This window comes from Camelus dromedarius, chromosome 14, assembly GCF_036321535.1.
Source record: "Camelus dromedarius isolate mCamDro1 chromosome 14, mCamDro1.pat, whole genome shotgun sequence".
Lineage (NCBI taxonomy): Eukaryota > Metazoa > Chordata > Mammalia > Artiodactyla > Camelidae > Camelus > Camelus dromedarius.
This window is the reverse complement of record NC_087449.1, coordinates 44,435,721-44,455,090: the sequence shown is the minus strand read 5'-3', so window position 1 is coordinate 44,455,090 and position 19,370 is coordinate 44,435,721. Positions and strand designations below refer to the sequence as shown.

Sequence of the window (19,370 nt, the reverse complement as noted above, 5' to 3'; positions counted from 1 at the left end):
AACGAATGTTGAATTTTGTCAACTGCTTTTCCTGCATCAATTGACATGATCATATGATTTTTATTCGTTAGACTCTTGATCTAGTGGATTACATAGATTCATTTTCAAGTACTGAAGCAGTTTTGCATATCTGGAATAAACCCCTTGGCTGTGTTGTATAATTCTTTTTATATATTGCTGGATTCAATTTGCTAATATTTTATTGAAGATTTTAGTAGCTAAGTTCATGGGATATTGGTCTGTAGTTTTTTTTTTGGTACTGTCCTGTCTGTTTTGGTATTAAAATAATAATGGCCTCATAAAATGAGTTGGGAGGTGTTCCTCACTTTTCTAATTTCTGGAAGAGATGATGTAGAATGGCGCTAATTCTTGAAATGATTGATAGACTTCAATGAAACCATCACCATCTGGGCTTGTATATTTTTTGGAAGTTCTTTTTAATTACAAATTCAAAATTTTTGATAGTTATAGGTCTGTTCAGATGATCTATTTCATATCAGGTGAATTTTGGTAGTTTATGATTTTTGAGGAATTGATCCATTTCCTTTAAGTTGTTCAATTTATATGCATGGATGATTTCTTTTGACCTATTTTCCAGTTCACTAGGTCTCTCTGAAGTTTCTATCCATTGATGGATTTAGTTATTGTCTTTTTCACTTCTGAACGTTCTAGTTGATCTTTTAAATAACTTCCGTTTCACTTATTGCCATTTCTTGTTCCCTATGGGTATTTTCATTAGGCTTTTTTTGGGGGGGGAGATCATTAGGTTTGTTTATTTATTCTTTTCTTTTTAGAGGAAGTACTGGGGATTGAACCCAGGACTTCCTGCATGCTAAGCATGTGCTCTACCACTTGAGCTATACCTTCCCCACCCTGCAGGTCTTTTCAAGTTTTGTCACTTATTTCTTTGAAAATAATAACCATGAACATTTTATAGTACCTTGTTTTTGTTTTTGTTTTGTTTTTTAGACATGCAAAGATTTTATTAGGGTAAATGACTGAGTGAAAAGAAGGAAGGAACCAGAGAGTTGTCAGGTGATTCAAGCCTGACCCCAAGTGAAGAACAGTGACGGTGTGAGGGCCTTGTCTTAGACCTCTGTAAAGCCTAAGGTTCTGCAAAGATGTTAGGGAGTTCTTGAGCCTAAGCAGCTACCAAAAACTTTAAACATGGGAAAAGGAAGGGATTGTTAGAATAATCAGAGTTTCGTACACGTTAGATTGTTTAGGAGATCGGGCATGGAAGGATGTTTGCTCTTTTCTATAATCAGCAATACTGGCTTTTTTTATGGTATTTCACATGCATATTATAAAACTTAAGAGTTATAAGAAGTTATAGAATAAACATTAGGTGGTCTTCCCTTGTGTTCCAGCCATATGCTGGTGAAGTTTTAGGAGTTAGGAATGACCCAGAGAATGGCGCCCTCACTGTCAGGTGAATCATTTGCATTCTGTCCTGTTCTTACTTCTCCACTGCAAACTCTGTTTCCCTGCTCATCTCTCTTCCCTACCCTCACCCCAGCTGTTCGATTTGATTCCAGGGCCTTGCCCTCTCACACTACATGTTCCCACTCTTCCCATCCCATTAGCCTTCCCCAAGACTCTTAGCATCTTTCCAGGACAGGAACACTCTGCCTGATCTCTTCTTGCCCTTTGGACTGGGATCTTGCACTAAAAGTTTCTGTGCTGCATCTGTAACTTCTGAATGGCCTCCAACTTTGAGAGGGTAATCTCTCCGCGCTGCCTTTATCTGTTGGAAAGTCTTCATATAATCCTGCAGTGAGGTCCATATGGAAGATTTAACTTGTTTGAAACATTTAGTTTATATAGTAAGCAACCTTGTTCCACATTACACCAAAGAAATTCAAACTTATAGTATCGTGTAATTCAAGTAAGTATCTGAAGTCTTTGACAATCAGTTTCTGTTACCCATTACTTCTGTTGATGAGAAACTTTTCTTGTGTACTTAAAATAAAATTGTATCTTTGCAGGAAAAAATGTGAAAATAACTGGAGGGGAGATAAAAAGTTCCCTTCCTCCAAAGAGTAATTTCATTTATTTCGATCAGACACCTGGAGGCACTGATAGTACAGGGTCACCTTAAATCAAGTTCAAAGCTTGAGGTTTTCTGAGCTCCCAGGCTGCAAATCCCTGGGAGGATTCAATTTTTGATCTACTCTCTTATTCTGAAAGGTATAGCCCTTTGGTTTGCCAGCTTTTTGTGGGGAACATGTTCTATTTGACTAGTCATTGTATGAGGGCTTTGGGTTTTGATTTCTGTCCCATTCAACCCAGGGCGAGGTCTGATTTGCTAGAATCAAATTCAGTTTGCCTTTAGATCTAATATATTTTCTAGGCATCTGTGTTCCATTTCTCTCTGGATTATTGTTTATCTACACTTCTGGCCTGATAACTCTCTACTTTCTTGTCAATTTTTGGATGCTTTAAGAAAAATCTTTGCTTATATTTTATCAAGAAGTTTTAGCTGTTTTCAGCAGGAGGATTCAGAAAAATAACTAGTTCATCATTAATAGACACCAGAAGTCTCAATCACCCTCTTTTCCCCTATTCAACTTCAAGTGCTTCCGAAGCCTCATTTATCACCTTAGGCATTTCTGAGTGCTAGTCTCTGCCTAGAAATATTCCCCTCTTTTGGCATCTGCAAAATGTGATGATAATAGAGGCCTGCCTCACAAGGTTATGAGGATGAAATGAGTTAATGTATTTGTGCACATGTAAAATGCTCAGAACAGTGCCTTATATGTAGCAAATGTTGAACATTGGTCAATTTTATTAGAGGTCTCAGTATATGACATTTCTTAGGCACCTGATTATATTTGTCTATTTTTGTGAATTAGCATGATGATTTCCAAGTAGCTCTGACTATGACTTGGTGAAGTCAGAATTTGCCTAAGCCACTCCCTACCCGTGAAAGTCCCACCCCCTGGGATTTCCTTGAACCTCCTGTGAATCAGGAAGCCTAATGAACCAGCTGTCTTTTCCCTCCTCAAACCTCTCCATGAAGCTCTGCGAGGGAGGTGGGAGGGAAGACTCCAGAGGAAAGACCACTGAACAAGGACAGAGGTGATTTCCACCCCAGCTCTAGCTCAGCCTTGCTGAGGGACCTCAGGTAAATGATTTTATAGGATCCTTTCCACATACTTCACTCCAGTCTTGCTGTCTCTCAGACTGCTCAGTCTAAAACAATGCCCTTCTCTGCCATTGGTTTAAAATCTACCTATTCTCTGGATAAAGAAAATGTGGTATATGTATACAATGAAATACTACTCAGCCATAAAAAGGAATGAAATAATGTCATTTGCAACAACATGGTTGGACCTAGGATTATCATACTAAGTGAAAAAGTCAGTCAGTCAGAGAAAGACAATTATCATATGATATCACTTATTTGTGGAATCTAAAAAAAAATGACACAAATGAACTTATTTACAGAACAGAAAGAGACTCACAGACATAGAAAACAAACTTATGATTACCAAAGAGGAAAGGGGGAAGGGAGGGATAAATTGGGAGTTTGGGATTGGCTGATACAAACTACTAGGTACAAAATAGATAAACAACAAGGTCCTACTGTATAGCACAGGGAGCTATATTCAATGGCTTGCAGTAACCTGTAATAAAGAATATGTGTAAATATATATATATTTAAAAATCACTGTGCTGTACACCAGAAACTAATACAGCATTGTAAATCAACTATACTTCAATTAAAAAAAAACCACACAAAACCTACCTACCTCTAAGGTGTACCCCAAATACCATCTCTTGCTCAAGGTACAGCCCACCTCCAAATTAGTGCTGCATTTCTAACTCATAGCTATAAACCAATTGCTAGCATAGCAAGCTTATGTAACCATTGATTGGTTGGATTAGTTCACTTTAACTTTAGAGTAAATATGAAGGAATCCACTGTCTTTTACAATGATGTAAATGTACTAGGAAGTTTACCCAGGAGACCAAATGGAGCTTTAAATTACAATGCTTTAATTTAAATCAAGTAGCCCTTTCACTTGATATAAACTTACACACCCAGGAACATCCTATAATCAGAGCATTATCTCACAAGGAGGCATTGCTGGTGTGTTATATGCAAGTCACACTTAGGCTGATTAGCAGGGTATCATTTTGTTCCTCACATCCACAACTAATTTCCACAAAGGGAAAGATGTTAAAAAAAATACAACCATCTCTGCACCATACCAAATAATAATCAATCTGAAATATATATATTTCAGTTCTAAGGCTTTAAAAACCAAGCTATATAGATGTATGTTGGCGTCTCAGTACAATAATATAAAATTTCAAGAAAAATTTTCAGTTATCTGAATTGATTACTCTGCTTTCCCTTATCATCAGGATATGAGAAAGTATTTAAGAGTTCCATCACCAGTTGCGCTTAATGAGCTATCCTTTGTCAGTATCAGAAATAGGGAACTAGAAAATGACTGGGTAGAGGCTTACGGGGACAATCTGATGATTCTGTCCTGTATCTCAGCAGAACGGTAGACGACCACAGGATTTGGGGCAGGGGCTCAGAAGCAAAGGGCTGTTTCGCAGATCACTTGATTTTGGCAGCTTGACTTGCTGACAAGCTAGCTAGCCAGGGTGGAGAAAAAGGTGGGGAATAAAGCAATTGCAAATAGCTAAGGTGAACATAAGTTTCTAAGCAGTGAATTAATTCAAGAAGAAAGTTTTAGAATTATGTCAACTTCAAATGAGAAGTCTGCTGGTGATATCTGGCTTTGGAGATTAGTGTCTTTGACTCTCTCTCTTAAAAAAACAAAAAAAAAAGTGTGTCTGTGTGTGTGTAGAGGGGGCACCTTCCCAGATATTTTGCATGAAGAATCTGAAGAATCTCTTAATCCAGGAAGCAAACATTTGCTACCCAATTAGGACCTTTTATTGAAAAAATGTAGACAAAGTGCTCATCTATCACAGTGCCTGCCAGGCTGGTGCCTGAAGCCAAGCCCAAGGCTCCCTGGGAGCAGTTGTTACACAAATTCAACAAGGAGCGCCTGGAGTGAGATGCCAGGTTAGTGCCTAATTCCAGAAAGAGAAAACCATCACCAGGCTGGATCAAGAGAAAAACTCATCAATACAAAACCTTTCAGACATGCACATATGTAATACATGATCTATGGCATATATCAAAATTAGGAAAACAGCAGTTACAGTGGCCAGTATAGAGCACACTGGGGGACGATGCCAACTGTGGCTTCACTCACCTGACCTTTCACCTAACTGACCTTACTCACTGTTCACTCCTCCAAGGGGATCTTTTCAATAAACAAAAAGTCAGCTGCCCCTCCCCACACTGGTCAACCTTTGACCCTGAGTACACAGAAGGATGTGAGACCTTAATGGAAAAACAACGGTAAGGAAGACACTCTCATAGTATCATCAGTTTCGACCCAAGAGGAACAAGTCAGCAGCAGCACCGACTGAGCTGCACCCTCTTTCCTTTCTCCCCGCCCTGCTCCCCCGTGACCACCGGAGGGTGAAACAGCAGGGACAGGGTAAACTGGTATGAGGCCCACTATGTATAGCCTGCCCCAACTCTGACTATTCTGGGAGGAAAACCCCTTCACTGCCAACTCAGAAAACACTGCTGCTTCCACAGGACCAAGGCTCACTCCCGAGATTTGAAGATCTCGACTCCAGTGCAGGTGTGGGTCTCATCACCTACCATGACCCCCTCTACAACTGTCTATTTCTACCGCAAAGATACTGATACAAAGATTTCTTTAGCAGTAAATACTCCTATGGACACAAGGTCCTCAATGCTCGGAAAGAAGATACACCTTGAAATGGGGTTATATTTACAAATTTTATTATTTTTTATTCCAAAAATACATATAAATGAAAACCTGCTCTTCAAATGCAGGGAGGCCTTTGCCTATCATGTAGTATTACATTTACATCACAAAACATTCTCATGTGGAAATCAGTATGCAGCTCTTTCACACACAATTCTTTTAATATATATACACACACACACACACACACAACAGATGTAAGTAGTTATGACTTTTCTACTTACACATATTCCTCTGGTGGAAAATTAGGAAATTGGGCAATTCCCATGCCCAATTCCAGCCTTGGGAAGGTAAAACAACCTCTCTGAACATTATTTTAAAAAAGATGAAACATGTAAACCACACAACCTCCTTTAGACACATATACGTTATTAGAATAAAGCAAGGACCCTGCCACATAAATGACAGTGTGTTTCTCAAAGAGGAAGATAACGTCTAAATAAAACTGCAAAATTGAAGAACAGATTAGATGACCAAAACTGTTATGTACATGCTCCAATCAGAGTTCTCTCACAGGAAACAGAGCCACGACCCACTTCAGCCTCTCGTGACACTGAATCAGCACCTGCTGGCAGTGGCCATGATCTTCCTGTACAGTCAAGTTTAAGCAGGCTCCATATAGCGTCTAAGCCCAACAGTCAATAATGAGGTCATGTAGTAAATCCCCCCGCCCCACCTCAAATAACGAAGTGCAAAATCAATTTCTATGACTCAAGAGCTCAATCAGGTCAAAGCTTTGGTATGTTCTGGAGGCGGTTTTGGTGATAACCAAAGCTTAGTAAGATTCTCTGTTCAGGGGTCTGCCCCCAAAATGAAAACAAACCCAGTCCACAAAGCTTAGCGACTATATAAATAAAGTAACTATACAAAGAGAACAAGCCACAATTCCCCTTTAGCTAAGGGTTTATAGTCTCCTAGGCAGCAGTTCTGAAAGCACCAACTAAAGCCACAGTGCTTCTACTAGAACACGATGGGTTGGTGAGACTGCTCTGAAAACAGATGCCCACAGGCGTGCGGCTGCTGCACCACAGAAAAAAGTTCAACCAAACAGAAGTCAAAATTCTTACACTGGAGCAGAAGCTGGTCAGCAACAGAGGAAAGACTTAAGGCAATAAGAGGCATTACAGAGAGCACCATGGTGCCCTTTGAGTCAATCCCAAAGCCTTCGAAGAGAAAAATGGTCTCTCGAGAGTTTGGGCTGTTTCCCAGTTTGCTAGCTGTCAGACACCTCCTCCTCCTCCTCGTCATCCTCGTCTTCTTTCCTGTCCACTTCAGAGGTGTCAGAGGACTCGTGAAGCAGAACATACTCTCTGCTGCTGAACCCAAATTTCAGTACATCCTTTTCCTTCAGTTCGTAGTATCTCTGTGGCTCAATTCGCTTGTTGTTCAGGAACGTTCCATTGCCTGAGCCAAGGTCAATGATATAGGGCTTCACCCTGCGGCCGACTGTCCCATCAGCACGGGTGTATTCCACAAGCCTAGGAGAGAGAAAGGAGGGAAACCTGTAGGTGAAATCCTGCCTCAGATCATCCAGCTCTTTTTGCTACGTAGCCAAGATGATGTCAGTAACCTCACTTGGACAAGTTCAAGTTCAAACTCTAGGAAGTCGAGGGGAAGGCATGGCCAGGGATTTGGAAATGCGGAGCAGGTTACATATACTTAAAGAAAAACGGTGAGAACTGGTCACTGGGGAATGAGGGAGGGAATTCATGGCAAGATCAAAAGCTTAAAAGGCAGAATCCAAGGCCTTTTGTCATAATTAAGTAATACATTTTTTTGCATTGTTTATAATCAATACAATGTTTCTTTCATCAATTTTTCAACATATTTTAGCTCCTGTCCTGATGGGAATAAACCAGCAGATTTGGACTTCAGGGTCAAAGGAACAGATAAGATGATCAAAACTGTTCAAATCAAAATCGATTTGAGCCCAAGTTCTACTACAGTGATTATTTACTAGGGATGCACTGGGCTTTGCTAGCTTCATCTTCTCATCTGTCAAATGGGGTATTAATACTTGTTGTGGCCTCCTCACAGGACTGCTGTGAACATCCAACAGAAACAGATGTACCACAGAAACTGTCCAGATACAGATTCAGCTAACACAAGCCAGGCATCCTCGTAATAGCCCTGTGAGGTAGCTAGAAACTGAGGCCCAAAGAGTGACTTGCCCCAGGTCAAACACCTGGTAAGTGGCAGTGGCAGTGGCAGGATTCAAAATCTGGATTTCTGCCACCAAGGTCCATCCTCTTATACAAATGTGAAAGTTTATATAAGGTGATTATTTGTTAGATTAATAATACTCCTTAAGACTAGTATTCGATACGAGGGGTGTGGTCTGCTTCTGCACACACACGTACACAGATCTTAGTAATCGTAACTGAGCCAGACAGCTGGCTTCTGCCGGCACTTCAGTTTCTTTCTGAGGACACTCACCGGTACTGAAAGACGGCGTGCTGCTTTGAACACGAGGGGTGATCAATGGGAATGTCTGCGATGCGGCGGTGTCGGCCCAGGAGGTAAGCGCTTTGTCGGTGGATGTACATCACTGGAAGCACCTCATCGTTTTTAAAGGGGTAGAGACGCCATCGTTTCTTGGGGATACGTGCTTCTGGGGGCTCGCTGTATTTAATGACGACACCCCGGAAGGTGTTGGTGTCCTCAAGAAGGGCCCCAGAAAGTTCAAAGCTGGGCTTTTCTTTAGCAGGCATCTCCTTGTCTTTGCTGTTGCTGCCAGGCCGAGGAACCGGGTCCTGAGACGCATTCCCACTGGTGCTAATGTCGTTCTTCTGCCGGTGCTCCCGGCGCCGGGCGTTGTGAAACTCCCGCTCTGCTTCCTGAGCCTGCAGGTTCTGAATGTCTCGATCCCGTCCCTGAGGCTGCCCGCTCCCAGGCCTCTCATTTGAGCTTCTCCTCTGGTGGGAATGGCCGTGACGTCTGTCTCGGTCACTGTTCCGGGCTCGTTTGTGCTCCTGTCCTGATGGCTCTCGGTGCGGCCGATCCTCCCGGCCTCTCCGGGGATGATCCTCACGTTCCTGACATTCAAACAGATTCCAGAATTAAAGGTGGTCCACAGTCTATGACCAAAGCTGCATTCAAAAAGTCATCTGTGATTTGGACGTTGGCACTCAGAGTAAAATGTCCCTCAGAAATAAGGTTATCAGTGGTGGTCATGCTCCCTGGCAAGGCCACCACATAGAATACGGAGCCCCGGCTGCTGCTGCCCATCAATAGTCTAACAAGGCAAGTCCACGTTCAGGGCCCAAGAAACAAGGATACCTATGGGCAAGCTTATACGGAAAACAGAACTGAGAGTTAAGTAGTCATATACAAGATAAATACATGAAGAAAGCAAGCTAGCTTTCTCTTATGCCCAAAACAAAAATGTAATAGTAATTTTAAAGATCTTATTTCAACAGCAACAAAAATTATTCAATACCTAGGAATGAAATTAAGAAACATGCAAGACATATAAGAAACCTGTAAAAAGCTAATAGTTAACCCTTCCTCCGAGCAGTTGCAGTCTGCCCTCTGTACACATGGTTCCTCTGTACTCGAGGGTCCGCGTCTGCAGATTCAAACAACGGGATATGTAGTACTGTAGTGTTTGAAAAATATCTGCATATAAGTGGCCAGTGCAATTCAAACCTGTGTTGTTCAAGGGTCAACTGTAATAGATATATTTTTTATAGATCTGAAAAAATGAAATGTACCACGTTTTCTTTAAAAAGACTCAGTAATGAAAGTCAGCCCAGTAGATAATAGGCAAAGGATATTAAACAATTTTCAGAGGAAAGAAATATCTAATGGACACCCGAAGATAGGATTATCCTTACTAATCTAATAACCAGAGCATCAGAGTTCCAGAGCAGGCCGTGCACACTTAGGAGCAAGGCCTCCTGGGAAGGGGTAGAGAGGAAATCCTGAGCACTAGGATGAGACTTTGCCCCCGCTCCCCCGCCAAGGCCTTCTCCCTGCCATACACAGGGGTCACGTGGGGGGGCCTGCTTGCTCAGAATGCCCAAGGCATTCACAAGCTTGCCACCACCTTCTGCCTTGAGTTCTCCAGGACTAATCTCATTCTGCCCTTTATCCCCGATTAAATGAGTCGATATAAGAAGTCACAGACTCCAAGTCATTACCGCTACCCTCTTGTATTCTAATCCGCATAAGGCTCTGTACAACCAGGATTCTGTCCCCAAATCCCACCCTTTGTCAATTCCTGAAGCCACTGTACTAGCAAATGGACAGCTGGGCAAAACCAATCCACATCCTCCACGTTTTCTCAGACAGTTCTCATCCCTTTTTGCTCCAACAGAACCCTGGCTCTGCCGTGAGCGCACTGCTCCCCTGCAGCTCTCTCAAATGGAAGCTGGTTCTCTCCCACTGACCTCCCCTCAGCTCCCACCATCTCTGGGCTGGGACAGATGGCAGGCGTCATCCGTGCTTCTCACTGCTGTTCTAGAACTCTCCCCACCCTTCTCTTTCTCCCTAAAAAAAAAAAAAACAACAAAAACACTGCACCTCTGAATCTCACACCAGACTGCTGTCACCCATTATGCTCACTGCTGCCATCACGGACTAATCCTGAATCATCTCCTCTCACTTTGTGCCAGCTGTCCTACCAGCTCAAGTCATTCTCCCCAGCATTACTCGTGGTGGTTTCAATAACACGGAGGTGCCTCTTCCAACACGCTGGCCTCTCTTTGAGTTTCTCTCTTCCCACTGTCTTATTTGTCTCCTCCCTTCACCTCAACCACTCACTCCCATGGTTATACACGGAACTTTTCCTTTCCAATACCTGCAACCCTGTATAATTTCAATTTCAAGCAGTCCTCTCTCTGCTCACTTTCCCAGCTCATATTTTACTCAATTCTAACAGCCCTTATCCTGATAAGACTCACCCACACCTTTGACACTCTTACCTTTGCACAGTCCCTCACTCTTTCAGCCTCTCTTCCCTTCCTGCCTAACTTACATTCCACGGTCACACAGTACAATCACTCCCTTGCAGACACATTCAAATCTCTCCCCTGTGCCATTCTGTTGCACTGTCCTGGCAAAACCACAACCAGTTTTAAGCACACCAAAGTGGCTACAGAAAAACACAAACCATTCCGACTGGTCCCACCTTAGAAGTATGACCCCAAGCCGCCTTACTGATGCTCAACAACTATTCTGCATTTTCCTGATCTATTCATTCTCTCACATGACTATTTCATCCCTCAAATCTCCCACATGGCCTTCCCCACCCCTTATTTACTCATAAGGTATTTTCTACATCTACCCACCTACCAGTATCGACACCCAGATACTCTTGTCTTCCCTTCCTGTGACCATAAGTAAACTCTGTGCTTCTATCTAAAGCTAATTCCAGCACCGGGGTGCGTCCCTCTCAGAGCTATCCCTCTCATCAGGGATATTACTCCAGTGAGTCTCATCTCTCTTGTACATAATCAATTTCCCCAGTCTATCCTGGATCATTCCCATCAGCATGAGCACCTGCTCTCCTCTAGGGTCCATTCCCTATGTCAGTTTCCACTCTATTTCCTCCCTCCTTCTTGAGTAAAACTCCTCAAAAGAGTTCTATTTTAATCAGTCTCCAGGGGTGGGGTATAGCTCAGGAGTATAGCTCAGGTGGCAGAGTGCATGCTCAGCAATCATGATGTCCTGGGTTCAAAAATCCCCAGTACCTCCATTAAAAATAAAAATAAAAACAACCCAATACAAAAATGGGCAGAAGACCTAAACAAGCAATTCCCCAATGAAGACATACAAATGGACAATAGGCATATGAAAAAATGCTCAATACTGCTAATTATCAGAGAAATGCAAATCAAAATTACAATGAAGTATCACCTCATACCAGCCAGAATGGCTATCATTAAAAAGTCCACATAAAAAAATTTTTTTCTAATTTAAAAAATTTAAAAATTAAAAAAAAGAAAAAAAAAAAGTCCACAAACAATAAATGCTGGAGAGGGTGTGAAGAAAAGTGAACTCTCCTACACTGTTGGTGAGACTGTAGTTTGGTGCAGCTATTATGGAAAACAGTATGGAGATTCCTTAAAAAACTAAAAATAAACTTACCATATGATCCAGCAATCCCACCCCTGAACATATATCCGGAGGAAACTTTAATGCAAAAAGACACATGCACCCCAGTGTCCACAGCAGCACTATTTACAATAGTCAAGACATGGAAGCAACCTAAATGTCCATCGAGAGATGACTGGATAAAGATGTGGGTGTGTGTGTGGGGGGGGGCACGTGTGCACACTGGAATACTACTCAGCCATAAAAAAGAATAAAATAATGCCATTTGCTGCCATATGGATAGACCTGGAGATGGTCATTCCAAGTGAAGCCAGGAAGAGAAAGAAAAATACCATATGATATGACTTACATGTGGAATCTTAAAAAAAAAAAAAAAGACACAAATGAACTTATTTACAAAGCAGAAAAAGACTCAGACATAGAAAACAAACTTATAGTTACCAGGGGAGGTGGGAAGGGATAAATTAGGAGTTCAAGATTTGCAGATATAACTACTATATATAAAATAGATAAATAAGTTTCTTCTGTATAGCATGGGAAACTATATTCAATATCTTGTAATATATATAATGAAAATATATTGAAAAAGAATATGAAAATGAATATATATATATGTGTATGTATGACTGAAACATGCTGGTCACAAGAAATTGACACAACATTGTAAACTGACTATACGTCAGAAATAAATAAATAAATAGAAAGAAAGAAACAAAGAGAAAGAAAGAAAAAATAAAATAAGAAAAAATAAAGTAGAAAAGAAGTAAGGTCAGACTATTTGCCATAACAATAATAAAATAAAAATAATTTTTTTAAGAAGTCTCCGATTCTTCTCCCATCTTCTTTTGAATCATCCAATTAGGCTTCACCCTTATTACTCCACTAAAATTGTTACGTCAAAGTCACCAATGGCCTCCATGTTGCTAAATCTAAGGGGCCATTCTTGGTCTTCATTTTTAGTTAAGTGTATACCAGGCAACACTGGTAGAAACTATGGAGAAAATATGACAAATCAAATAATCAGGTAACACAAAATAACTAAGATGTCAAGCATATACCTTCAATTATTAATAAAGTGTGATAATGATATAATATCGTTCTTTTTTCAGAATTGAAGTCTTTGCATAGAATACACACACACACACACACGCACCAAAACATAAAGGAAGAGAGCGTAAGTATAACAGAGCCTTGAAGTATAAATATCAAACTATTAAAATGGCTACCCCTGGGGAGTGAGGTGATGTTTTTGTCTGGGGGAACAGGCGCAATCTGCGGAGCAATGAGAGGAGTAACCATATACCACACACACCATACTCTCACTTTTTATTTTACAGATTTCTGTGTTATTATGATGAGCATGCAATTAATAAATTTTTTTTAGTGGTGGAGAGAATACCTGTAAGCACAAGTCAAGCTGGAGTCACAAGCTGTGTGCACTCCTACAACTCACGTGAAAGCCACTGAGTGTCAAATGCCTGTCAAGCCCTCAAGCCCTTTTGCTTGAGAGCCATTTCCAAACTTCTAGCTAATTAATACAAGCAAATCAGCTTTTTAAGAGATAATCTGGTATACCTGAAACTAACAATGTAAATCAACTACACTTCAATAAAAAATAAATCAGAAAAGACAGAAATTGACACAACATTGTAAACTGACTATACTTCAATAATTCTTCTAAAAAGAGATAAAGTCAGGAGAGAAGTTAGCACAGATAAGCAACCTAAGACACTTCAAAATAGTAAATCACAGAACAGTTCCATGCTGTAAGCCCCAGAATTTATTGTGAAATGTTGATTTAGAAACTAGAGGTAAAGAACTGCAAGTCAAACCTGTTATTTAAAAAAAAGACAACAAAACCCAAGGAATAAAATGGTGGTTACGAGGGGATGGGTGGTGGGATGGTGGGAGGATAAGACTGATAATATTTAAGGGTACAAACTTGTACTGATTAGTAAATAAGCCATACAGATCTAATGCACAGTATAATGAATATAGACAGTAATACTGTACTGTAATGGTGTAACCTGATAAATACTGCTTCAATGGCAATCACATTACAATACATAAATGTATCAAAGTAACATTCTGTGCACCTTAAATCTACAAAATGTATCATGTCAAATTTATTAAAACAAAAAAGTTGCAAGTTGTGCATAAACCTAGACACACACACACCTCCCTACCTACAAGTGGTAGGAGAGGTTCAATCTGGGTACCGAGGTGCCAGTGGCTGAATTCTGATAGCCAAGGCAGTGCCTGACCAACTCATATAACAGACCACCAAGACTGTCTGGCTTTCTATCTTTAAGGTTGTAGAAAGTTGGCCCATAGTCTCTCAAATTAAAAAATCCATTGTCTCTATTTGCACTTTGTAACATAGAATTTCTGTAAAAAGAAGACTCAATGCTTGTCCCTCAGGACTGAGGACAAGGCAAGAGGGTCTGCTCTCACTACTCTTATTTCACATGGTGCTGGAGAGGAGGGTCTAGCTCAGTGGTAGAGCACGTGCTTAGCATGCAGGATGTCCTGGGTTCAATCCCCAGGACCTTCATTAAATAAATAAATAAATAAATAAATAAATAAAGCCTAATTATCTCCCCCTACAAAAAATTTAAAAACAAAAAAATGTATCTGTATCCACATAGTGCTGGAAGTCTTAGCCAGTGCACCAAGAAAGGAAATAAAATGCATACAGATTATAAAGGAAGAAATAAAATCGTCCCTATTTGCAGATATGATTGTCAATGCAAAAATTCCCAAGTACTCTACAAAAAAAGCTCCTAAGATAAATGATTGAGTTTGGTAAAGTCACAGGATATAAGACAAACACACAAAAATTAATTACATTTCAATATACTAGCAGTGAGTAAGCAGACACTGAAATTTAAAATATCACTTACAATCACTCAAAAAAGTACTTAGCTGTAAATCTAACAAAGCACATATAACAGTTGTATGCTGAACACTACAAACGCTGATGAAAGAAATCAAAGATCTAAATAAATGGAGATACACGTAGTGTTCATGGGTTAGAAAACTCAATATAATATTAAGAATTTTTTAAAGAGCCAAAACTCTCCAGAATGCAAGTTTAACACAATTCCAATCAAATCCTAGCAAGATTTTTTTACAGATATAAATAAGATTATTCTAAAATTTATATGGAAAGGCAGAGGAAAGAGACTCACTAAAACAACTTTAAAAAAGTGAAAGAATCAGTCTATTTGATTTTAAGGCATTATACAGCTACAGTAATCAAGATTGGGGCACTGGCAGAGTGACAGATCAGTGGAACAGAACAGAGAACCCAGAAATAAATGCACACACACGCCCAACTGATTTTTGACAAAGGAGCAATAGCAATTGAAGGAAAGAGCTTTTTTAATAAATGGTGCTGGAGCAAGTGGACATTCACAGGCAAAACAATGAATCTCACTCTAAGGCTCACACCTAATAGTAAAACAAACCCAAAACAGATCATGGTCATACATGAAAAACTTTAAGGAAAAAACATCTTCGGGATCTAAGGCCAGGGAAAAAGTTCTTGGACATGACACCAAAAACATAACCTAAAAAAGGAAAAATGGACAAGCTGGACTCCACCTAAATTAAAAACTTCTTTTCTGAGAAAAACCCTGTTAAGAGAATGAAAAGACAAGATACAGACTGGAAGAAATTATTGGCAAATCACTTACCCAAAAAGGCCTAGTATCTAAGAATATTAAAAAACAAAACAAAACAAAAAAAAAACCTCTTAAAACTCAATAGTAAAAAAATCCCCAAATAATCCAATTAAAAAATAGGCAAAAGACCTTAAAGGCCATTTCATCTGAGAGAAAATACAGATGGCAAATAAGCACATGAAGAGATGTTCAACATCATCAGTTATCAGGGAAATGCAAATTAAAATCACAATGACATAGCACTACACACCTATCAGAATGGCTAAAAAAAACGGTGCCAATACCAAGTGCTGGTGAGGAAGAAAACTGGATCGCTCACATATTACAAGTGAAAATGTAAAATGGCAGAGCCACTGGTATGGACTGAATCGTGCCCTCTCCAAATTTATATGCTGAAGCCCCAAACCCCACACTTCAGAATGTAACCACATTTTTTGGAGATAAGGTATTTAAAGAACTGATTGAATTCAAATGAGTGAGACCCTAATCCAATATGGCTGATGTAGTTAAAGGAAGAGGCCTGAGCCAGGGATATGAGCGCACAGATGGAAGGCTATGAGGACACAGCCAAGAAGATAGCTATTCGCAAGACAAGGAGAGAGGCCTCAGGAGAAACTGAACTGCTCTTCTCACCTCTAGAACGGTGTGAAAATTATAGCTTCTGCTGCCTGGGGCAGCCAGTCTGTGGTATTTTGTTACGGAAAACCTAGCAAACTAACACAGCACTCAGGAAAAGTTTGGCAATTTCTTAAAAAAATTAAACATGCAACTCCCATACCATCTGGCAATTATACTTTCGGGCATTTGTCCCAGAGAAATGAAAACATGTTCACATAAAAACCTACACACAAATATTTATATAGCAGCCCATGTCTTAATAGCCAAAAACTGGAAATAACCAGATGTTCTTTAATGGGCAAATGGTTAAATCCATACCTTTGAATACCACTTAGCAATAAACAGAGAGATGAAACAACCTGAATGAAGCTCCAAAGAATTCTGTGGAAAGAAAAAAGCCAATCTCTAAAGGCTTCATACTATACGATTCCATTACATTACGTTCTTGAAATGACAAAATTGGGAGTTGAGGGGTAGGGATGGGACGGAAGTGGGCATGACTATAAAAGGATTACAGGATAATCCTTTTTGGTGACTGGAAATGTTTTATATCTTGACTGTATTGATGTCAGTATTTTGGTTGTGACATTGTTCTATAATTCAGTAAGATATTACCATTGGGAGAAACAGCTACTTCTATATTATTTCTTACAACTGCATGTGAATGAACAATTATCTCAAAGTAAAAGGTTTACTTTAACAAAACAAGCAGGGGTAAAAAAAAGCCCAGTTTTTAGAAAAGTTCGTTGCAAGTACAGATGTACACATACGCAACACTCTTTAGCTATGATGGGAGAGGCTCTCGATTTGCAGCCAGTATGAAAACATCTCAATCCACTCACCTGTTTTACTTTGACTGTTGAGTGGTGAGGACTTCGGCTTCTTTTACTCCGGGGAGACTTACTTCTTCTCCCTGAGGACTTGTTTTTCTTTTTGGCTGGGGACCTATTCAGAGAATGGTACACACAGATTTTATCTAAATTTTCATTCCCTCATATAAATTAGCTTCAAGTATCAGGCTTATGTACTAATACAAACACCATATTTGTGAAGGTGTCTGCTGATCATACTAGAATCGGGAGCTTCACTTTTCTAGCCCTAATGTCTCCCACATATATAACTGCCTCCTGAAACTTCTCACTTTAATATAACTGCCTACTGCAATTTGTCAGATAACATAACTCTAGAGTCCCAACCCTCAAAAAACTTTTTCTGTCTTTACCATCTAGGTAATCGGCATCACCATCTACCCTGTTCCTCAAGCCAAAAACCTAGAAGTCACTCTTGATTCTTTTTTCCCTCACCAGCAACAGCCCCTCCACACAACTCCGTCCACACAATCACTCTATCAATCAGCAAGTCCTCTGGTCCCATCCTCCCTCATTTCTACCACTCTCCTTTGATCACTGGATAACTGGACTTCCACTTCCACCCCTATTTCTAGGAGGATCACAATTAATTTCACTTCAGGTTCTTTGCATGGGCTGTTTCCTCTGCCTAGATCTTTACAAGGCTGGACTGTTCTTACCATTTAGGTCTCAGCACAGATGGCTGACTTTTCAGAGTGGTTCAGGAGAACCACTTCCCTTGCTCTCTCACCATTACATTACTGTTTTAACCTATCCCTAAGACTTGTTACTAACTGAAACTATTTTGTTTATTTGTTTGCTATTTCGTCCCAGGGCCAGAGAACGTCAATGTCGCCACAGCAGAGACCACCTATCATGTTCACCCTTGCGGCCCCAATACCCAGAGCAATCTTTAGCACATAATGGGTACTAAGTAAAACTATGTTGAATGAATGAATGAATAAAGGGACGAGTCTAACAAGAGACAACTTTTTTCCCCCTTAGAGAGTATCTATAGCTAGATCGCCTAGGCCCTCGATGTGTAAACTTTTCGGTGCAGGTAACTTAAAACATAACGCCCGCACTCCATTTGCAGGCAGATGGGAAAAATCTTTCAACTTAAATTATCAGGGCTATCGGCTGGGCCATACTCAGCCAAATGCTGGGCACACAGAAATGTAGGGTCGAGATGCTGCCCAACAGGCATGAGGCGCTTAACGCCCAACTATAACGCAATGACAGGTACCGGAGTAAACGTTCTTTAACACAAGCACGACCAGTCACTCCCATCGCTTTAGAATGAAGCCCAAGTTGCCGCGTCCTCCTTTCTCAATGAGGCCGACCGAAGGTCCTCCCCGGGCTGCTTCCCACTTACCGGCTACCTCCTCGGGCTCGGTTCCCGCGGTGACCGGGGCGGCCCGACTCGCCAGCCGGCGGGGATGGGCTACCGCCGGAGGAGTCCGGGCGGCGGTGGACGGGAGGCGCGGATTCCGGGCTGAGGCGCTCCTGCTTCACCACCACCGCCGCAGCCGGCGCCACCATGTCCTCGTCCCGGTGCCTTCGCCGACTTCCCCGCTCCCGCTCAGTCTTCACCTCCTTCATGCTGAGATTCACGGAGCCAAGTAAAAACAAGTCCGTTGCACTCCTCTCCCTGAAGGAAATGACGGGCTTGATCCTTGGACTTCCGCTTCCGGGTGCGCGCTCTCCCAGAAACCCTCGCGGCGGAGATAACGCGATACGATGCCGGAGTGGGCGGGACCTTAGTCACCCGACTCAGGTGGCGGGACTTTTAAGTTTCCTCCAAAACAAACTTTCGGGGAAAAGTTACTCTCAGTATTGTTTGGTGCCGCGTTATTAGTCATTACTAAACACAGGGACAGCCTACACTCCTAGCAGTAGGAAAGATGTTATGCAGCCTTTCGTAATGCTATTTATAAACTCTCTATGACAAATGGAAAAAAGCCCTGGGTTGTTAAACGGAAGGAGGATATAAAATTGTGCGCAGACTGTGATTACATTTACGTTTGGAAATACGAAGGAAAAAGGAAGAAAAGGAAATGCAATCATAGATGGTAGCCCATGGGCAAATCATTAGTATTTTCCCTCTGTTCCTACACTTTCTGTTATGTGCCATTTCTCCATTTAATTAAAAACATACTTTTTAAAACCTGGGAACTTTAGATGCCTTCATCTGGGAATCGTCCCCACTCATCACTGAGGAGTCAGATTTTGCAGGTGACAAAATCGAGGGTCAGCGAAGGTGATCTGCACCTTATTCAAATCGCGAGCAAAAACGTAGCGCAGGGATTCAGAACCCTTGTTTCCCC

The 19,370-nt window shown here is 41.0% G+C and overlaps 1 protein-coding gene across 1 annotated transcript; it reads right to left on the bottom strand.

Moving 5' to 3' along the window:
• Window positions 1-5,826: 5,826 nt before the first annotated feature.
• Window positions 5,827-18,711, bottom strand: SNIP1 (Smad nuclear interacting protein 1). The gene is made up of 4 exons (XM_010977511.3): window positions 18,419-18,711; window positions 17,038-17,140; window positions 8,271-8,869; window positions 5,827-7,312 (listed from the first exon to the last, which is right to left on the bottom strand). The coding sequence occupies exons 1-4, from the start codon at window positions 18,643-18,645 to the stop codon at window positions 7,048-7,050; spliced, it is 1,194 nt and encodes a 397-aa protein (XP_010975813.2). The 5' UTR covers window positions 18,646-18,711; the 3' UTR covers window positions 5,827-7,047.
• Between the last annotated feature and the right edge of the window lie 659 nt (window positions 18,712-19,370).

Coding starts and splice junctions, on each gene's coding strand:
- SNIP1 (XM_010977511.3), bottom strand. CDS start 18,645: ATGAAGGAGGTGAAGACTGAGCGGGAGCGGGGAAGTCGGCGAAGGCAC. Junction 8,870..17,037: donor CAACAGTCAAAGTAAAACAG/GTGAGTGGATTG, acceptor TTTGAATGTCAG/GAACGTGAGGATCATCCCCG. Junction 7,313..8,270: donor CACGCCGTCTTTCAGTACCG/GTGAGTGTCCTC, acceptor TCTCTCTCCTAG/GCTTGTGGAATACACCCGTG.